This window comes from Neofelis nebulosa, chromosome 3, assembly GCF_028018385.1.
Source record: "Neofelis nebulosa isolate mNeoNeb1 chromosome 3, mNeoNeb1.pri, whole genome shotgun sequence".
Lineage (NCBI taxonomy): Eukaryota > Metazoa > Chordata > Mammalia > Carnivora > Felidae > Neofelis > Neofelis nebulosa.
The window spans coordinates 149,131,294-149,146,476 of NC_080784.1; the positions used below are offsets into that span (position 1 = coordinate 149,131,294).

Sequence of the window (15,183 nt, forward strand, 5' to 3'; positions counted from 1 at the left end):
TAAAGTTACTTCTCTCCTGACCTTAAATAAGACATTTTAGACACTACTCCCTCATTATTTTTCTTTTCTCCTCCCCTTACAGCCAAGATTTTTGAAATAGTAAGTTCTCTTTCCTCACACCTGTTAATTCTTTAGTTCTTCACAGAACTTCTGATGGTACCATAACAATAACATTACACTGACCATCTCCTTCTTGCTAAATCTAACCGTTTTTCAGTCCTTTTCTTACCAGCCTTCTCTGCAAAAACACTTGACACCCACAACTATTCCTTCCTTCTTGAAACCATTTCTTTGGCATCTGTATCATCATTTTCTACCTTTTGTCCTTCTAGGAGTTTTCCCTTCTCATGCTGTTTTATACTGTCCTCTTCTAGCCATCCTTTACCTCCTTTCCAGAGTTTTCTTCCTTGATCCTTATAGTACATTTTCCTTGAGCATTTTCATCCAAAGACATGCCTTTAATCTCCAAATCCCTACCTTCAGGCCAAGATCTCTTCCTTCAGCACTGAGCATTTTATCCAACTTTATGGGGCTCTCTTGTTCCAGAAGAAATTCAAATTCAACGTGCCCCAAATCTTCCCCTTAAAAACCTCCTCTTGTATTTCCTAAATTTATGAATATCACAATTCACCCACTGTCTAAGATAACAAATACTCCTGTATTTCACCTGTTTTCCATATTCGTCCAAATTCCAAATCCTACTGATTCTAGGATTCTAACACCTCAGTATCTTGGTCTCCCTATCTACTTCTAAGTTACTGGTACTTAAATTGAGGCAATCCTTTGCCTGGATTACAACATCCCGATTGGTTGTATCCCCCCCCCCTTCCTTTTCTTACACCTAACCTCACCTCTATACAGAGATCAGAATAATCTTTGTAAACTACCAAATAGTTAATACATTCCTATAATTGCTCTCCATTGCATCTAAAGTTTTGTTGTGTTTTTAAATAGAGTTTGGACCTTTCACTGCCCCTTCAGTCAGATCTACCATTACTTCTTGTTCTTCCTCCTTTGACTCTCCTGAAATATTTGCAAGTTTTCAAGTACCTTAAGCTTGCTCTTACCTCAAGGATTTTGCACATTATGACTCATCCCCTATTGCCTAATCCTTCTACTTCATCCTGACTAAATTTTTCAAGTTTCAGGATACAATTTAAACCTCACCTCCTCTGGGAGTCCTTCCCTGACACTCAAGCTCTTCTGTTTTCTCTTTGTCCTCTGTGCACACCCAATAATTAGATCTTATTAACTATTGACTTTTTTTCTGGTCTGTTTTTCCTGGGACACTGTAAATTTAAGAGCAGAGACAGTATAAAACCCAACGTGAATGATGGCCAATAAATAATTGAATATGAAACGACATTTTGACAACAATCTTTTCCCCAAGCAGGTTTCACATTTTTGTATACCATCTGCAACAGTCTACAAAATACTTTATGACTTAGAAGACATTTTTTTTCATTGCAGATTGAGGCTGAAATGAAAAATACCCTATAGTCCTGATGCATGTGTATTGTCTTAGGTAAGTATAGTTTTTGAAGGCAGCAAAGAATGTATTTTTATACAATGTATTTTAAACATCAGCATTTGAATAGTCTCCTTTCTATTAGCTATTCAAACTGATTTTACAGATGAAAATATTAAGTATGTGAAAAAGTTAAAGAGCTTATACAAGCATACACAACCAACTTCTGACCTGTCTAGGACTAGAAACCAGGTCTCCAGCTTGATACGTACCTATTACAACCTCACATCTAAGGTAATGACAGCATAGAGATCATTTCAGGGATTTTGATGAATTAAAAGTTTAAAGATTTAAAGACCAAGTCCATCAAGTCTTAAAGACCACAGGGCTGTTGGGAGGAGAAAGGCATTTTTCAAATTAAAGCGTGTTTGAAATATTCTCACTTGCTTATTTTAAATATTACATTTTTACCCATTAAAAAATACATGAAGAGGCTAAGAACAGAAGCTAGAACCCCATACTTTAAACTGAAGGTGACCTCACCTCTGCAAATTAACAAAATTATTCTCTCCAGATTTAATTATATTCATTTTAAAGAGATTACTTCTGAGATTTAAAGTGATGAAAACAATCATTTGGGTTTATCTCAGACCTTACTTGAGCTAAGGCTTTTCACCACTGTAAGATTTTTATTTTGCTAATTTACTGACAACATTCCTAAGAATGATGTGGAAGCAAAAACCATTGACTAAGGAAATTAAATTCTTCTACCACATTCAGGCTTTCAATATAAACTATTTGCATTTGAAACAGTAAAAAAGAAAATTAACACTCAGAGGCAGTACAATGGAGGGGGTGGTGGTCACAGAAATTTGGGGAATTACCCAGTCTACATTAGAATCTCTACTCCAACTATCCATCTCTGTGAGCAAGTTATCTATACCCCCTACAGCTCGGTTACCTTTTTTGTAAAAAGAAAATTACAACTGCTCCTCCCAGCATTTTTGTAACGATGAAGGTGAGGTGATGTGTATAAAATGCCAAGAAACACTATTAGCAAAGTTGCTACAGTTGCTTCTATTACAGATGTAAATCTAAACTAAAACAAGTTTCCCCCAGAGAGTCTTTTCAGATTTTAAATTGCTCTAGAATAGATCCATTTTCTTTTGATTTTTCTCTTACTAGAACACATCAGCTCTCCAATGACAGAAGTGGCACATATTGTTTAGTAGGAAGCAGTTCCTACAACTGTTAAACCAACTGGCTAGCGCTGCCTGCCTTCTCAGTGAAAGCCTTCATCTCGTCAGAGATTTGGCCTTGGAGAAGCAGAAGCCTTTGTCTCAAGGTGTTCTCATCCTCAAGGACACCTATGATTCAGGTCTTCCAGTCAACAGTGTGATGCTATTTGATTAACTAAAACCATTGTAAACCTGAGTTGTCATCTGGACAGTTAGTGGTCCCCTTGATCACTTTCTTTCTTCAAGCCCCAAAATTGATGGATTGTGGCCACATTTGTAGGTCTCACTGGAGAATTATGGTCTCTTAATAAATCCCATAAATCTAGTTATCTTTTTTCTTCAGCTTTGGAAATAGTGTTCCCCGAGTTGTCAACAGATAAAGGATTTGGTCCACATTGAAGATTCAAGTTGGGTAGAAAGCACTACCAGAATTACACTCAGCAGGTGCTTACATGAGAGAAACCTAAGAACTCAGCATAGCCAGGTGCTGACACTTTGAAAGAAACAAGTGAGGAAAACACAGGTGTGTCTGTCTCATCCTCAGACATAACCTCACACAGCACAATGAAAGGTAGAATTTCTTGCACGGTGCAAATAGAACTATGGTATAACTGCTGTAGTATCTTGGGGGGGGGGGGAGGGAATCAAAACGGAGACACTTTTGGCTCATTACAATGTAGAAGGGGATTTGATAAGAACTTACACTAAGTGTTTTACTAAAATAAAAAACTATCATCTCAATCCCATGACTAAGAAGCCTCATGGTTGCTGTGTTTTTTGCTATGGCAGAGAACATTCTCAGAGCACAAAGCTACGTACATCCTTAGTTCAAAGAAGAAAGAAAAGCTATGATATACCTTGGCATAACAACAGTGATGGCCTTATGTAGAGGTTTTGGGAATTTCTTACATTTTTATTCTGGACCCATCAGGTGGGTCACAGTGGATATATGGGTCATGCTAGACAGGTTTCTCTTAAAACATAAAAATAACCTGATCTTATAAACTTCTGCTGAGCAGTATTATGATTGTGCCCATTAGCTGTTTGTCTAACATTTATTTGCCTTGTTCTCATAGATCTACTGCTGGAACTACCCTGGGAACAACATCTGATGGCCTTACCTAAGCAAAACCAGAGCTCCTGGGGAGACCAGTAGAATACTTCTTGCTTTTTATTAACTACAGTATCTTTATACAATGAGAAGTATGATAATTTGCTATAAAATAAAAACAATGCAGATCATAAATGTCACCAAGGATGTCACCACGTTGATCTTCAGCGCTGTCCCTGTGATTTTCACAAAAATGCTGAGATAGGCAGCCCCCACCTTACAAGCACCTGTTTTCTATCTATTTCTAGAAGATTCACAATGTTAAGTATCCACTTTCAAATTCCCAGTACACGAAGTTCCATTCCTTAATTGCTCCTCAGGCCTAATAGGTACCATTAAGGAAAAGTTAGCCAGGCTTCTATCATAAAAAGCCTGGGATTACTCACTTCCTTAAGAACCATCACCACCACCTTCTGGAGAAAACCTTGCTCCCAGGTGCAGGTTGTATGGGATTAAGTAACATCTACCTTGCAAAAAGAAAATCTCTGTGGCCTGAACAAGTTTTTGTTAAAGATGACTCCTCAGAGCAATTTATTGGGTCAAAATTCTAAAAACCTGATTTCAGCTTAATCCAATTTATCATGTGTACACTGTAGAGAATATTTCTATGTGCTTTCTCTGCTCAGGGAAAGTCAAGGTGTTCTAACTCAACATATTTAGTTTTGAAAAAAAGATCGTACCTTTCAAATAAATACGTCTCAAACCAATACAAGCCAAGGAAAACTTCTATATTTATAATTAATTACCTGAAGGACTTTACATTTATCTCATGGTAGATATAGAGTTCTATGGTAGAGATATAGATTTTATAGCAAATGTAACTGGAGTCACATTAACCAAAATCATCCCTGGTCACTCCTCAAGATTCTAAGTCCCAGCAGGGAGAATTTCATTAAGGTCAAATGCTCAAGACTTTAGCTGCCAGTATCTGGGAAGTAAAATGCCTGTCCCTTTGCAGTGTCGGTAGAAGGTTGAGTCCTACCTTACACAAATATTCCCTAATGTTAGGAAATTAACCTCAAATGAGTTCTTCAGATACAATGAAGAAAAAAAAAAAAAAAGAGGCAACCAACTATACGCTACATACCTAGGCAGTATTTTAGATTTCTTAAAGTTCTTTATCATTTCTGAAAGTACCTTGCTGAAGTTTCAAAACCAATTCTGATATGTAAACATCACTGATAAAAATGAGAGAATGAAACTCCAAAAAGGCAAATGAATGGCCCAATGCAACAATAAAGAAGAAGAGACTTCGTTTTCAAGGTCCAGTATGCCATGCAAGATTAATGGGCATACTTGAAGAATGTGTTCCTTAACTAAACTACTTCTGGAAACAATCTAGGTTAGCTCCCTTGAAGAGTCACAATTTACTGTGTACAATTCAGTATTCCCTAAACTTAACCACAGACCCCTTTTTCTTTGGACGTCACCCAGAATTATCTCTCTGTAAATTTAATCTTGGAAAATTCTACTCTGTTCTTATTTGAGAAATTACATTCACAAAATGTTCATTAATCACTACAAACAAGTCAATTTTGGTCAAGCATTTTTATGCCTGACCAAGCAGCACTGGGTGTTTTTTTACCACTAAGTATTCAATAAGTATTACATGATGGGCTGAAGTAGTGTTTTCAGGGCTCCTGTGGATAGATTTTCCAGCCAACTCCGAACACCTTTCATTATTTTTTTATATTAAGCATATCTGACCCAAATACACCATCATTCTAATACAAGAATTTTAATTTTAGACTTTATATGCATAATTATGCCTGTATCTGTTCCACTTTCTGGGAAGCAGAGGTCTTTCGAGAAGATATTGCCAAAACTTACACTTACTTCCTAAGTGCTTCTCATCGTTAAAGACATGCTTTTGAATTTCCATCTACTGTCAACCATAGCTGAATTTACTTGTGTCTATTAAATAATCCTCAGTTTTTTATGCATTGCCTATCACCTTCTTCCAGAAACCAGATACTCACCATGATAAAACAAATGAAACTGTGTATTTCTAAAAATGGCACTTACACACTATATCGATAAGGGTTCTCCAAGAAAAGAGAACTAAGAGGAGATAGAGAAATGAAGAGATTTTATAGAATTGGCTTACATAGTCATGGAGCCAGCAAGCCTGAAGTCCACAAGGCAGACCAACAGTGTGGAAACCACAAAGGATTTGTTTCCGTGCTGCAGCTTTGAGGTAAAAGTCTCCTCTGGAAAGTCTCAGTTTTTCCTTTTAAAGCCTTTGACTGATTGGATGAGGCATTTGCATATCATCAAGAGTAATCTCCTTTACTTCATGTCAGCTGATGGTAGATGTCAATCACATCTGCAAAATACATTTACAGAAATGTCTAGACTAACATTCGACTAAACAAATGGCCCCCATAACCTAGGCAAACTGACACAAAAAAGGGTAGCCATCACACAAAACTTCTTTTATTTGCACTGTCCTTTATCAGGCTTACTGTCTTTCAAATTGTAGGACTAACCCCCTGTGCTTTTCTAGATGCCTAAGTCATTTCACAGGTGATTCTCGAACTGTCACCTGAGGACCATCACCTTAATTGGTCTACGCCATCAATACCTTTTCCAGGAAATCCTTCAACAAAAACAAAGCTCTTTTTTATGGAGATTTTAATTTAAAAACATAGCAAAGGGATTGTGTCTATGATGTCATTTAATTCAACAGCAATAAACTCTCATGAAACAAGAATTCCATCAACTTGACAGTGTACCCAATTTCCAAATAGCTAAAAATAAATCTGAAGGCTTAGAAGCTTGTGTTTTTATGACTCTGATCTTCCCACCACGAAAGCCTCACCTTCACCCAAATGAGAGACCGACAATTCCCAGAGACACAGATTTAACTAGTCTTTTTTTTTCTTTTCTTTTCGAATTTTTATTTAAATTCTAGTTAGTTAACACATAGTGTAATATTGGTTTCAGGAGTAGAATTCAGTGATTCATCAAAAAGACAAATACCATATGATTTCACTCATATGTGGAATTTAAGAAACAAAACAGATGAACCTAAGGAGGATTGGTGGCGGGAGAGAGCAAGGAAAATAAGCCACAGGACTCTTGAAGATAGAGAACAAACTGGGGATTGATGGAGGGAGGTGGGTGGGAGAGGGGCTAGATGGGTAATCAGTCTTGAGTGGAAACTGAAGTGCAAAAGCCTGCAAATCACTGCCTTAGAAGCTTGACACCCTCACCCACATTAGGAAAAGGGAGACATCTGAAATTAACCAGTTAAGGACCTTTTGGCTAAGGGTAAATTTATTTGTTTTTTAAGTTTATTTTAGAGAGAGAGAGAGCAGGGGAGGGGCAGAGAGAGAGGGAGAGAGAGAGAATCCCAGCCAGGCTCAGCACTGTGACTATAGAGCCCTACTCGGGGCTTGAACTCACTAACTGTGAAATCATGACCTGAGCCGAAATCAAGAGTCAGATGCTTAGCCAACTGAGCCACCCAGGTACCCGGGGCAAGGGTAAATTTCTAACATCATTTTCTCTCGGTCTGCCATTGCATTAGGAAAATGTTGTCAATTATACAACGCGGGGCGCCTTAGTGGCTCAGTCTGTTAAGCGGCTGACTTTAACTCAGGTCATGATCTCACGGTTCCTGGGCTTAGGCCCTGCATTGGGCTCAGTGCTGATAGTGGGGACACTGGACCCTGCTTCGGAATCTGTGTCTCCCTCTCTCTCTCTCTGCCCCTTCCCCTGCTCACTCTCTCTCTCTCTTTCTCAAAAGTAAATAAACATTTTTTTTTTAATTATTCAGTGAAATTTTTGTCTCCCATTAAAGAAACCCAGTCATAGGGGAGGATTCTTGGTTTCTGCTCAGGTCATGATCTCACAGTTCGTGAGTGTGAGCCCTGCGTGGGGCTCTGCACTGTCAGTGCAGATCCTGCTTGGGATTCTCTCTCTATTCCCTCTCTTCTGGCCCCTCACGGTTTGTGCTGTCATGTGTTCTCTCTCTTTCTCAAAATAAATAAATAAACTTGAAAGAAAGAAAGAAAGAAAGAAAGAAAGAAAGAAAGAAAGAAAGAAAGAAAGAAAGAAAGAAAGAAAGAAACCTAGTCATAGATAATCAAGTCAAAAGATGCCCCTTTCCAGAAGCTATTCCATCCTTATCCATTTCTTCCAGGATCTGAGCTTTTTTTTCCCTTAGGCCAAGAAAAGTACCTAATTATTCCTTGCACTGCACCCACCACCACAAATCTTCCTGTTGTGTAACTAATGCTTTTCAGCAAATTCTAGTTTGCAATTAACAATAGTACCTACTTACCCATCCACAGATGAGCGGTTTAGAAGTCCTGTATTGTTTCTATCCCAGTAAGAAAGTTTCCAACAATGAACTAGTGTCTCTTCCCACGCTTCAATATCAGAAATATGGATCTTTGTCACATTGTGTGCTGCACCATGGAAAGCCTCTGGAAGGTGTGCCTGTTTCAAATAAAAATCTTTGCCTCCACCTTGTGGTTGACAGGCCTAAAGACAGATGGCCATGCAGAAATCTATTCTGAAATCAGATTTTCATAAAATGGACAGTACTAATCACCTGGAATATGCTTACTTTGTGCTACAGCTCTATTTAGAACATCATGAAAAGCCAAGTTAACAAGATACAGAAGTTTCAACTTTTATTCTCGGAGATTTTAACAACTGTGTCAATTTGGCAACTTTGTACACAACACAACAAAATGATCAGTCTAATTTTTTCATTTAGTTCCTGAGAATGTTTACATTTTTGAGAAAAAAAAATTAAGCCATTTTTCTCTCTTTAAATACAGCTTTAGTGATGGAGTAGGAATTAGGTAAGAACATGTAAAAGATTAGGTAAGAACATGTAAAAAAAAAAAAAACTAGTATGATACTTCACTTTTTACACACTGTATCGTTGTCTATAACTGACCTGTGTGCTTCGGGGCCAAAATATAACTCGAAAACAGAGTTTGGGATAAAGAGGAACAAGAGGTGTATTGCTTAGTGGGGCAAGGAGACTGAAGCAGGCTAAGGTCTTCAGAAACTGCAAGCCTACCCAGAGGAAGGGGCTTGACGATGCGGAGGGGTGGGTAGGGAAATACAGGACCTAGTCGGTTTCTACATGAATTGTGTGTGTGTGCCAGCCTCCTTAGTGGTTTTTCAGGCTGTGTGGTTCCTGAAACAAAAGACCAAAAGAGGAGTAGAGGTTTGGGGAAGAGGGGAAAAAGGTTACTTTAAAATCAAGCTCCTCTGAAGAATAGTGCAGCCATCTTGATTTTTGTTCAACTTCATGCTTTTAAGCAGTTTTGATGTTACTTTTTCGGAAACTTTCCTCTATGATCTCAACTAATCTTCACATTTACATGAACCAGATAATCCAGATCCTTACACATCTAATTTACAGGTAACATGGGTTCAGTGAGATGAACACAAGCTAACAGCGAAGACTGATCTAGCAATACTGAACATGCACTAAGCACTTCCCGTAAGTCAGGTACAGCATGTACTACTTGGTAAGTGTGCCACTTACTATGGCTTAGTCAAAAGCCACCCTGACAGAGCAGCTGAAGACAATTGCAATCATTAAAAGTTTGCTCACGTCTATCCGAGTTGACTGAGCTCAGGGTCTCTCGTGCAGTTGCAGTCAGGCAGCAGTGGGGCCCATCCTGAAGGTGGTTCCATTCACATAAGCTGGACTGAGCCCGAAAGGAACCAGAGGGTGGGCTCCAGGTAGTCTGGTCAGGTGGTCTTCTCAGGCAGCCTCAGGACAGCCAGACCTTTCTTAGGTGGCTACAGATTCCTGAGTTTCCCAAGACATAATGGTGGAAGCTGTCCTTTCTTTCTTTTTTTTTTTTTAAATGTTTTTATTTATTTTTGAGAGAGAGAGAGAGCTGGGGAGGGGCAGAGAGAGAGGGAGACACAGAATCTGAAGCAGGCTCTGAGCTGTCAGCAGAGTCCCATGCGGGGCTCCAACTCGTGAACTGAGATCATGACCTGGACTGAAGTTGAACTGAGCCACCCAGGTGTCCCTGGAAACTGCCCTTTCTAACCAACCCTTCGATGTCAGGCAGCATCCTTCCCACTGCATTTTTTTTTTACTTATTTTTTTTTATTTATATTCATAACATACGGTATAGTCTTGGCTTCAGGAGTACAACCCAGTGATTTATCACTTACATATAACACCCAGTGCTCATCCCAGCAAGTGTCCTCCTTAATGCCCATTACCCATTTAGCCCATCTTTCCACCCAACACCCCTCCAGCAACCCTCAGTCTGTTCCCTGTATTTAAGAGTCTCTTATGGTTTGCCTCCCTCTCTGTTTTTATCTTATTTTTCCTTCCTTTCCCCTGTGTTCACCTGTTGAGTTTCTCTTTCCACTGCATTCTATTTTAACAGGCAGTGCTTCAAGACAAGATGAGATAGACTGCATTTGTTGTTGAATGAAGTATCAAATAATTTGCAAACATTTTAAAACCACCCTCCAGATAAAATCTGTAGATCAACCTATTTGTCATTGGCAATGGCTATGCAGAATATGACAAAGCACTCCTAAGCTTGGAGAAATCATGTAAATAGGAGTCTAAGCCAAATATAGATTTGCTGAACAGAAAGAAAATCACCATTTTTAAAAAATTACTTTCTAGATCAGTAATCTGAGAAGTAGTGCATAGAATAAATTTAGATATTATAAAATTAATCAGATGAAAATAAGAAACTAATATAAACTCAGAATAAGATCAAAACTACTACAAACTTACCATTGAAAAAAGTGAATTACAGTCTACAATGAGTTTTTCTCATCCAGTTTATCATATTTGGCTCATTGTCATTCATATGTTCCTAATTATGATGTCTAATATATTCAAGTCAAGCTGACAAATACACTCAGCTATTAATCTAATTTCTAATAGAATGTCTCTATGTAAAAAGCACAGAATTATATAGTGAAGCATCATCAGTTTTTAACTCAAAAGACTGCAATGATGAAATCTGTGATTAATTTTGGCTTAAATAAAATCAACGTCACCAATTAGCAATTATATATAGTCGATTATATAATTTTTAATTAGCACAACTGTATTTCAAAATGGTTGCTCTAAGCACTTCCATGGCTATATAACGCAAACATTGAATAAAATTTTCTGACATGTTAAAAATTTTAGAACCGCATCATTCTTGCCGTAAATTTAGACCAGATCATTGTTTGTGAAAATAGACCTCCCAGATCTTTCTTCTATTTCTTAGCTGCTCCTGGAAAACAACCACGAAGGCAGGATGTACTGTGGTTTAATACATAACTAAAAAGAAGACACTTCCCTCAGGAGCACCTGTCTATGAAACTGGTCACTCTCCACTCCACTGCTTACATTTCTGAGCTGTATGTAGAAAACATGAAAGGACTGGACTTCTACCCAGAAACTCAGGTTATCAGAGCACACCAGCGGCACGACCTAGACCCACCCATCCCTTGTGCTGCAAGTGCGATGAGGCCATCACTATTTATCATTCATCTACTTCACGAAGATTTGAGACACAACAGGGACCGGAAGTAACCAGTCGTTTAAACTCCACTGTCTCTCTGACTTGTGTACCTATGAGATTTGCACCTTTTCTGCTACTTTATGCAAAATACAGTACTGTTCACCCCTCCCAAGCAGAGATTGATTCATGACTCTGCCAGTCCAGAACACAGTCCTTACAAAAGAGGAACAAAGATTGCATCTTGTCCTCTTCACCCTCCCTCCTTAATAAAGGACTGTTTTATCCCATTAAATAAAATGCTAAGAACATCACTGATGTGGACTTTTCAGGATTGAGCCCTTTTTCCTATGCACAGATAATTAAGGAAACACATTATTTGATTTTAATCCTAACCATAACACAACTTCAAAACAACTATATGATCCATCCTTAGTGAAGTCTCATTAAAAGCAGGCTTGCTGGGGCACCTGGGTGGCTCAGTCAGTTAAGCATCTGACTTTGGCTCAGGTCATGATCTCACAGTTTTTGAGTTCGAGCCCCCCGTGGGGCTCTGTGCTGACAGCTCAGAGCCTAGAGCCTGCTTCGGATTCTGTGTCTCCCTCTCTCTCTATCCCTCCCCTGCTCATGCTCTGCCTGTCTCCCTCTGTCTCTCGAAAATAATAAATAAAACATTAAAATATTTTTAAAAAATAAAATAAAAAATAAATAAAAGAAGGCTTGCTTTCCCGAGTCACCATCCACACTTCCCAGCCTCTGTTTTAAGTCAGTCCATGCTCTTTTAGGAGCCAGGCTAAGAGCAAACTTGTGATTCATATCTACATTCTGCAGGTAGAACAGGAAGAAAAGCAATTTGGGAGGAGATGTCTTTCTTCTCATAATCCATAGTTCATTTTACCCCCAAAACAGAAAGTTCTCCCCTACAGCAGGTTAGGCAACAACTATACCTCTTCAGAACTGAAATGGAATGGATGATATTTCTTCAAAGCCTAAGCCTAAAAAAAGCAACAGTACTTGACCACTACCTCCCTTAGACCTAGGCACACAGAACTCCAGCTCTGGGCACCACACTTTAGGGTACCTTGTTCTTGCCTTTGCCTAGCCAGGACTCTCCCATGGCACCATGGAGCCAGATATCCATGAAGCCAAAGGAATATGCCAACCCTAGAATCTACTCTTCCTCCTTCCACACCTCATTCTAGTACCCAGGATGCCAGAATTCCATTCCATTGCAGCACTTGCACAGCTCTCCTCACTAGAAAGACCACACTGGTGGCCCAAGAGGCAGTTGTCTCTAGAGGATGTGGACAGGGGTTAGCTTTGTGGACCAAGGTCTGCATATGCATATGTGTGAGATCGCCACGGAGGTGGACAGAGACAGGCCACTGGGTAGACGCTGGCTTTTTGCATTTTGCCAAGTTCTGTTACAGAATTCAGAGGAATCTAAGGATTTTAAGCTTAAACCTGGATTTTCAGGTTGTTATAAAAGTATGTTTGCCAAACAAGGAGGATACAACATGTTTTATTTATTTAACAGTTTGTCAGATTGCTTTCAAACCTTCAAATATTTAGACATATGCTATGTGGGCCTCCATTTGTGCTCCTCCACGCAGGCCTGCAGTTTTTCAGGTCAGGTCTGTATTATACAGGTACCGAAATGGATCAAGTAAGAGACTTCTTCCCTCCACCCCTCCCCTCCCCCCACACACAAAAGCAATACACAGCCTTATTCAGGCCCCTTTAACAACAAATTGCACCAGGCTTATCAGGATGGTGACTTAAAGCAAGCTGCTGACTATTTCCTCCAAACCTGAACAACTATAAATGTGAAAGGAAACTAAAATGATTTGAAGAACTAACCGCCATGATAACAATAATTATGAGAACGTTTGGAGAGTCTGAAGGCTGGAGAATTCTCTAAAGGCTGTCTTGAACTTGGGAACATAGTAGGGGAAGAAGGTTGGTTTGTAGTGGATTCAACCTCAGGCAAAGTATGCAGAAGAAAGCTTCTAAACTCTGCTCATGTATTCAGAAAAGTTTAAAAGTCTGATAAAATCATTAAAGGTGGGCTGAATAAGTGAAAAGACAGTCCATGCTCTTGAAGTGAATGACTGTCATAAAAATATAAATTTTCTTCAAATTTATCTATAAATTAAATGCAATACCCCATTAAAATTCCAGGTGAATTTTTTTAAAGAATCATTCAAAATCCTTGTTGGAAAATAAGTGTAGAAATTTTAAAACATCGATAACAAAGAAGCCTAAAAGAAGAAGAGTAATGTCTGGGAATGTGCATAAGCAGATATTAATACATAATACAAAGCCATACAAATAATAAACAATATAATAACATACAAATAGTTAAGCAGAGTAGAATACAAATCCAGGCATATATGGGAACTTAAAACTATAGTAATGGCATCATAAATCAATGTGAAAACATTGGATTATTTTGTACATGGTGTGGAATTTTTCTTCAATGTGTAGAAAAATTAAATCTGAATCCTATCAAACAACATATGTAAAGATAAAAATGGACTAAAGTCTTTAAGATAAAATTATAAAACTCTGAAGTTGATAGAGAAAAATGAAAGCAAACATATTCATAACATGATATCAAGAACAGCCTATTTTAAAAAATATTCAAAAAGGACAAATCATAGGCAAAATAGTGATGGATTTTATTACATAAAGGTTAAAGAATTCTGTTCAACAAAGTATACCCTGAGTAAACTTCACAGACACATGCAGACAAAATGCATAAATGAAAAAATAAATATCTGTCGATCAAATGACTAGGGGAACCACAGGGCATTTTTAGGGTAGTGAAGCTCTTCTGTATGATTCTGTAATAGTGGATAAATGACATTATGCATTTATCAAAATCCACAGAACTGTACAACCCAAATGGTGAACCTTAATGTACGCAACTTTAAAAACATCATTTATGAGGTCAAGGACCACAGGAAAGAATCCAGACTACAACAAGAGAAGAAACAACTTCACCAACAGAGTTAGGGGGAAAGGTGTCAACTTAGATAACTTTAGAAACAAAGTCTGGGGGCACCTGGATGGCTGAGTCTGTTAAGTGTCTGACTTTGGCTCAGGTCATGATCTCACTATTCGTGAGTTAGAGTCCCATGTTGGGTCTGTGCTGATACCTCAGAGCCTGGAGCCTGCTTCAGATTCCGTGTCTCCCTCTCTCTCTGTCCTTCCCCAGCTTGCGCTCTTTCTCTCTGTCTCAAAAATAAGTAGACTTTTTTTTTTTTAATTTAGAAACAAAGTCTGTAAAACTAAGGGCAAGAGGAATTGCACATAAGCCCTGTGTTCCAGTTGATAAAGTTACTTCCCATGAGGATACTTGTTAACAATTCTGATACTGCTATAGGTGTATACTAGAATTGAATAATTAAGTAAGTGGATGGAAGATAATAGGAGCCAGGTTTCTCACTGTTGGGATGGACATTTACAAATAAGTGAGGGAAGGAGGCTGAAATGATCCATGTGGCAATGGAGTAGAGTTGGAAACATCAATAAGAACTCATGTTTAGCTTAAAATGGACGCAGACTGTTACACATAGAAATATTTATGAATATATACATATGTATGTGTGTGTGTGTGTATATATATGTGTGTGTGTGTGTGTGTGTGTGTGTGTGTGTGTGTGCGTGCTTGTTCTGCCAGCTGAGAAGGCCTAAAAGAAACCATAACCCAGAAGCAATGAAAATACCTAGCACTCTGATCTTAGTTTCTAATACCATCCTCCAATAAAAGGAGCTAGGCACCCTTGGAGAAATGGCTATCCCATAACCAAGGGAGAAAATATTCAAAGTGAGAAAATCTCCAGAAAGAATGGAAGTGCTAAAAAAAAAAAAAAAGTATGGTGGGGTGGACCATGA

At 38.5% G+C, this 15,183-nt stretch overlaps 1 protein-coding gene across 1 annotated transcript in view; it reads left to right on the plus strand.

Moving 5' to 3' along the window:
* The window catches only part of GC (GC vitamin D binding protein), a 31,280-nt gene extending 27,323 nt beyond the window's left edge, over positions 1 to 3,957 (plus strand). Inside the window, exons 12-13 of the mRNA XM_058722323.1 lie at positions 1,471 to 1,525; positions 3,783 to 3,957. Coding sequence (XP_058578306.1) covers positions 1,471 to 1,500 — 30 coding nt within the window. The 3' untranslated portion in view covers positions 1,501 to 1,525; positions 3,783 to 3,957. The remainder of the gene's footprint in view (positions 1 to 1,470; positions 1,526 to 3,782) is intronic.
* Positions 3,958 to 15,183: the final 11,226 nt, after the last annotated feature.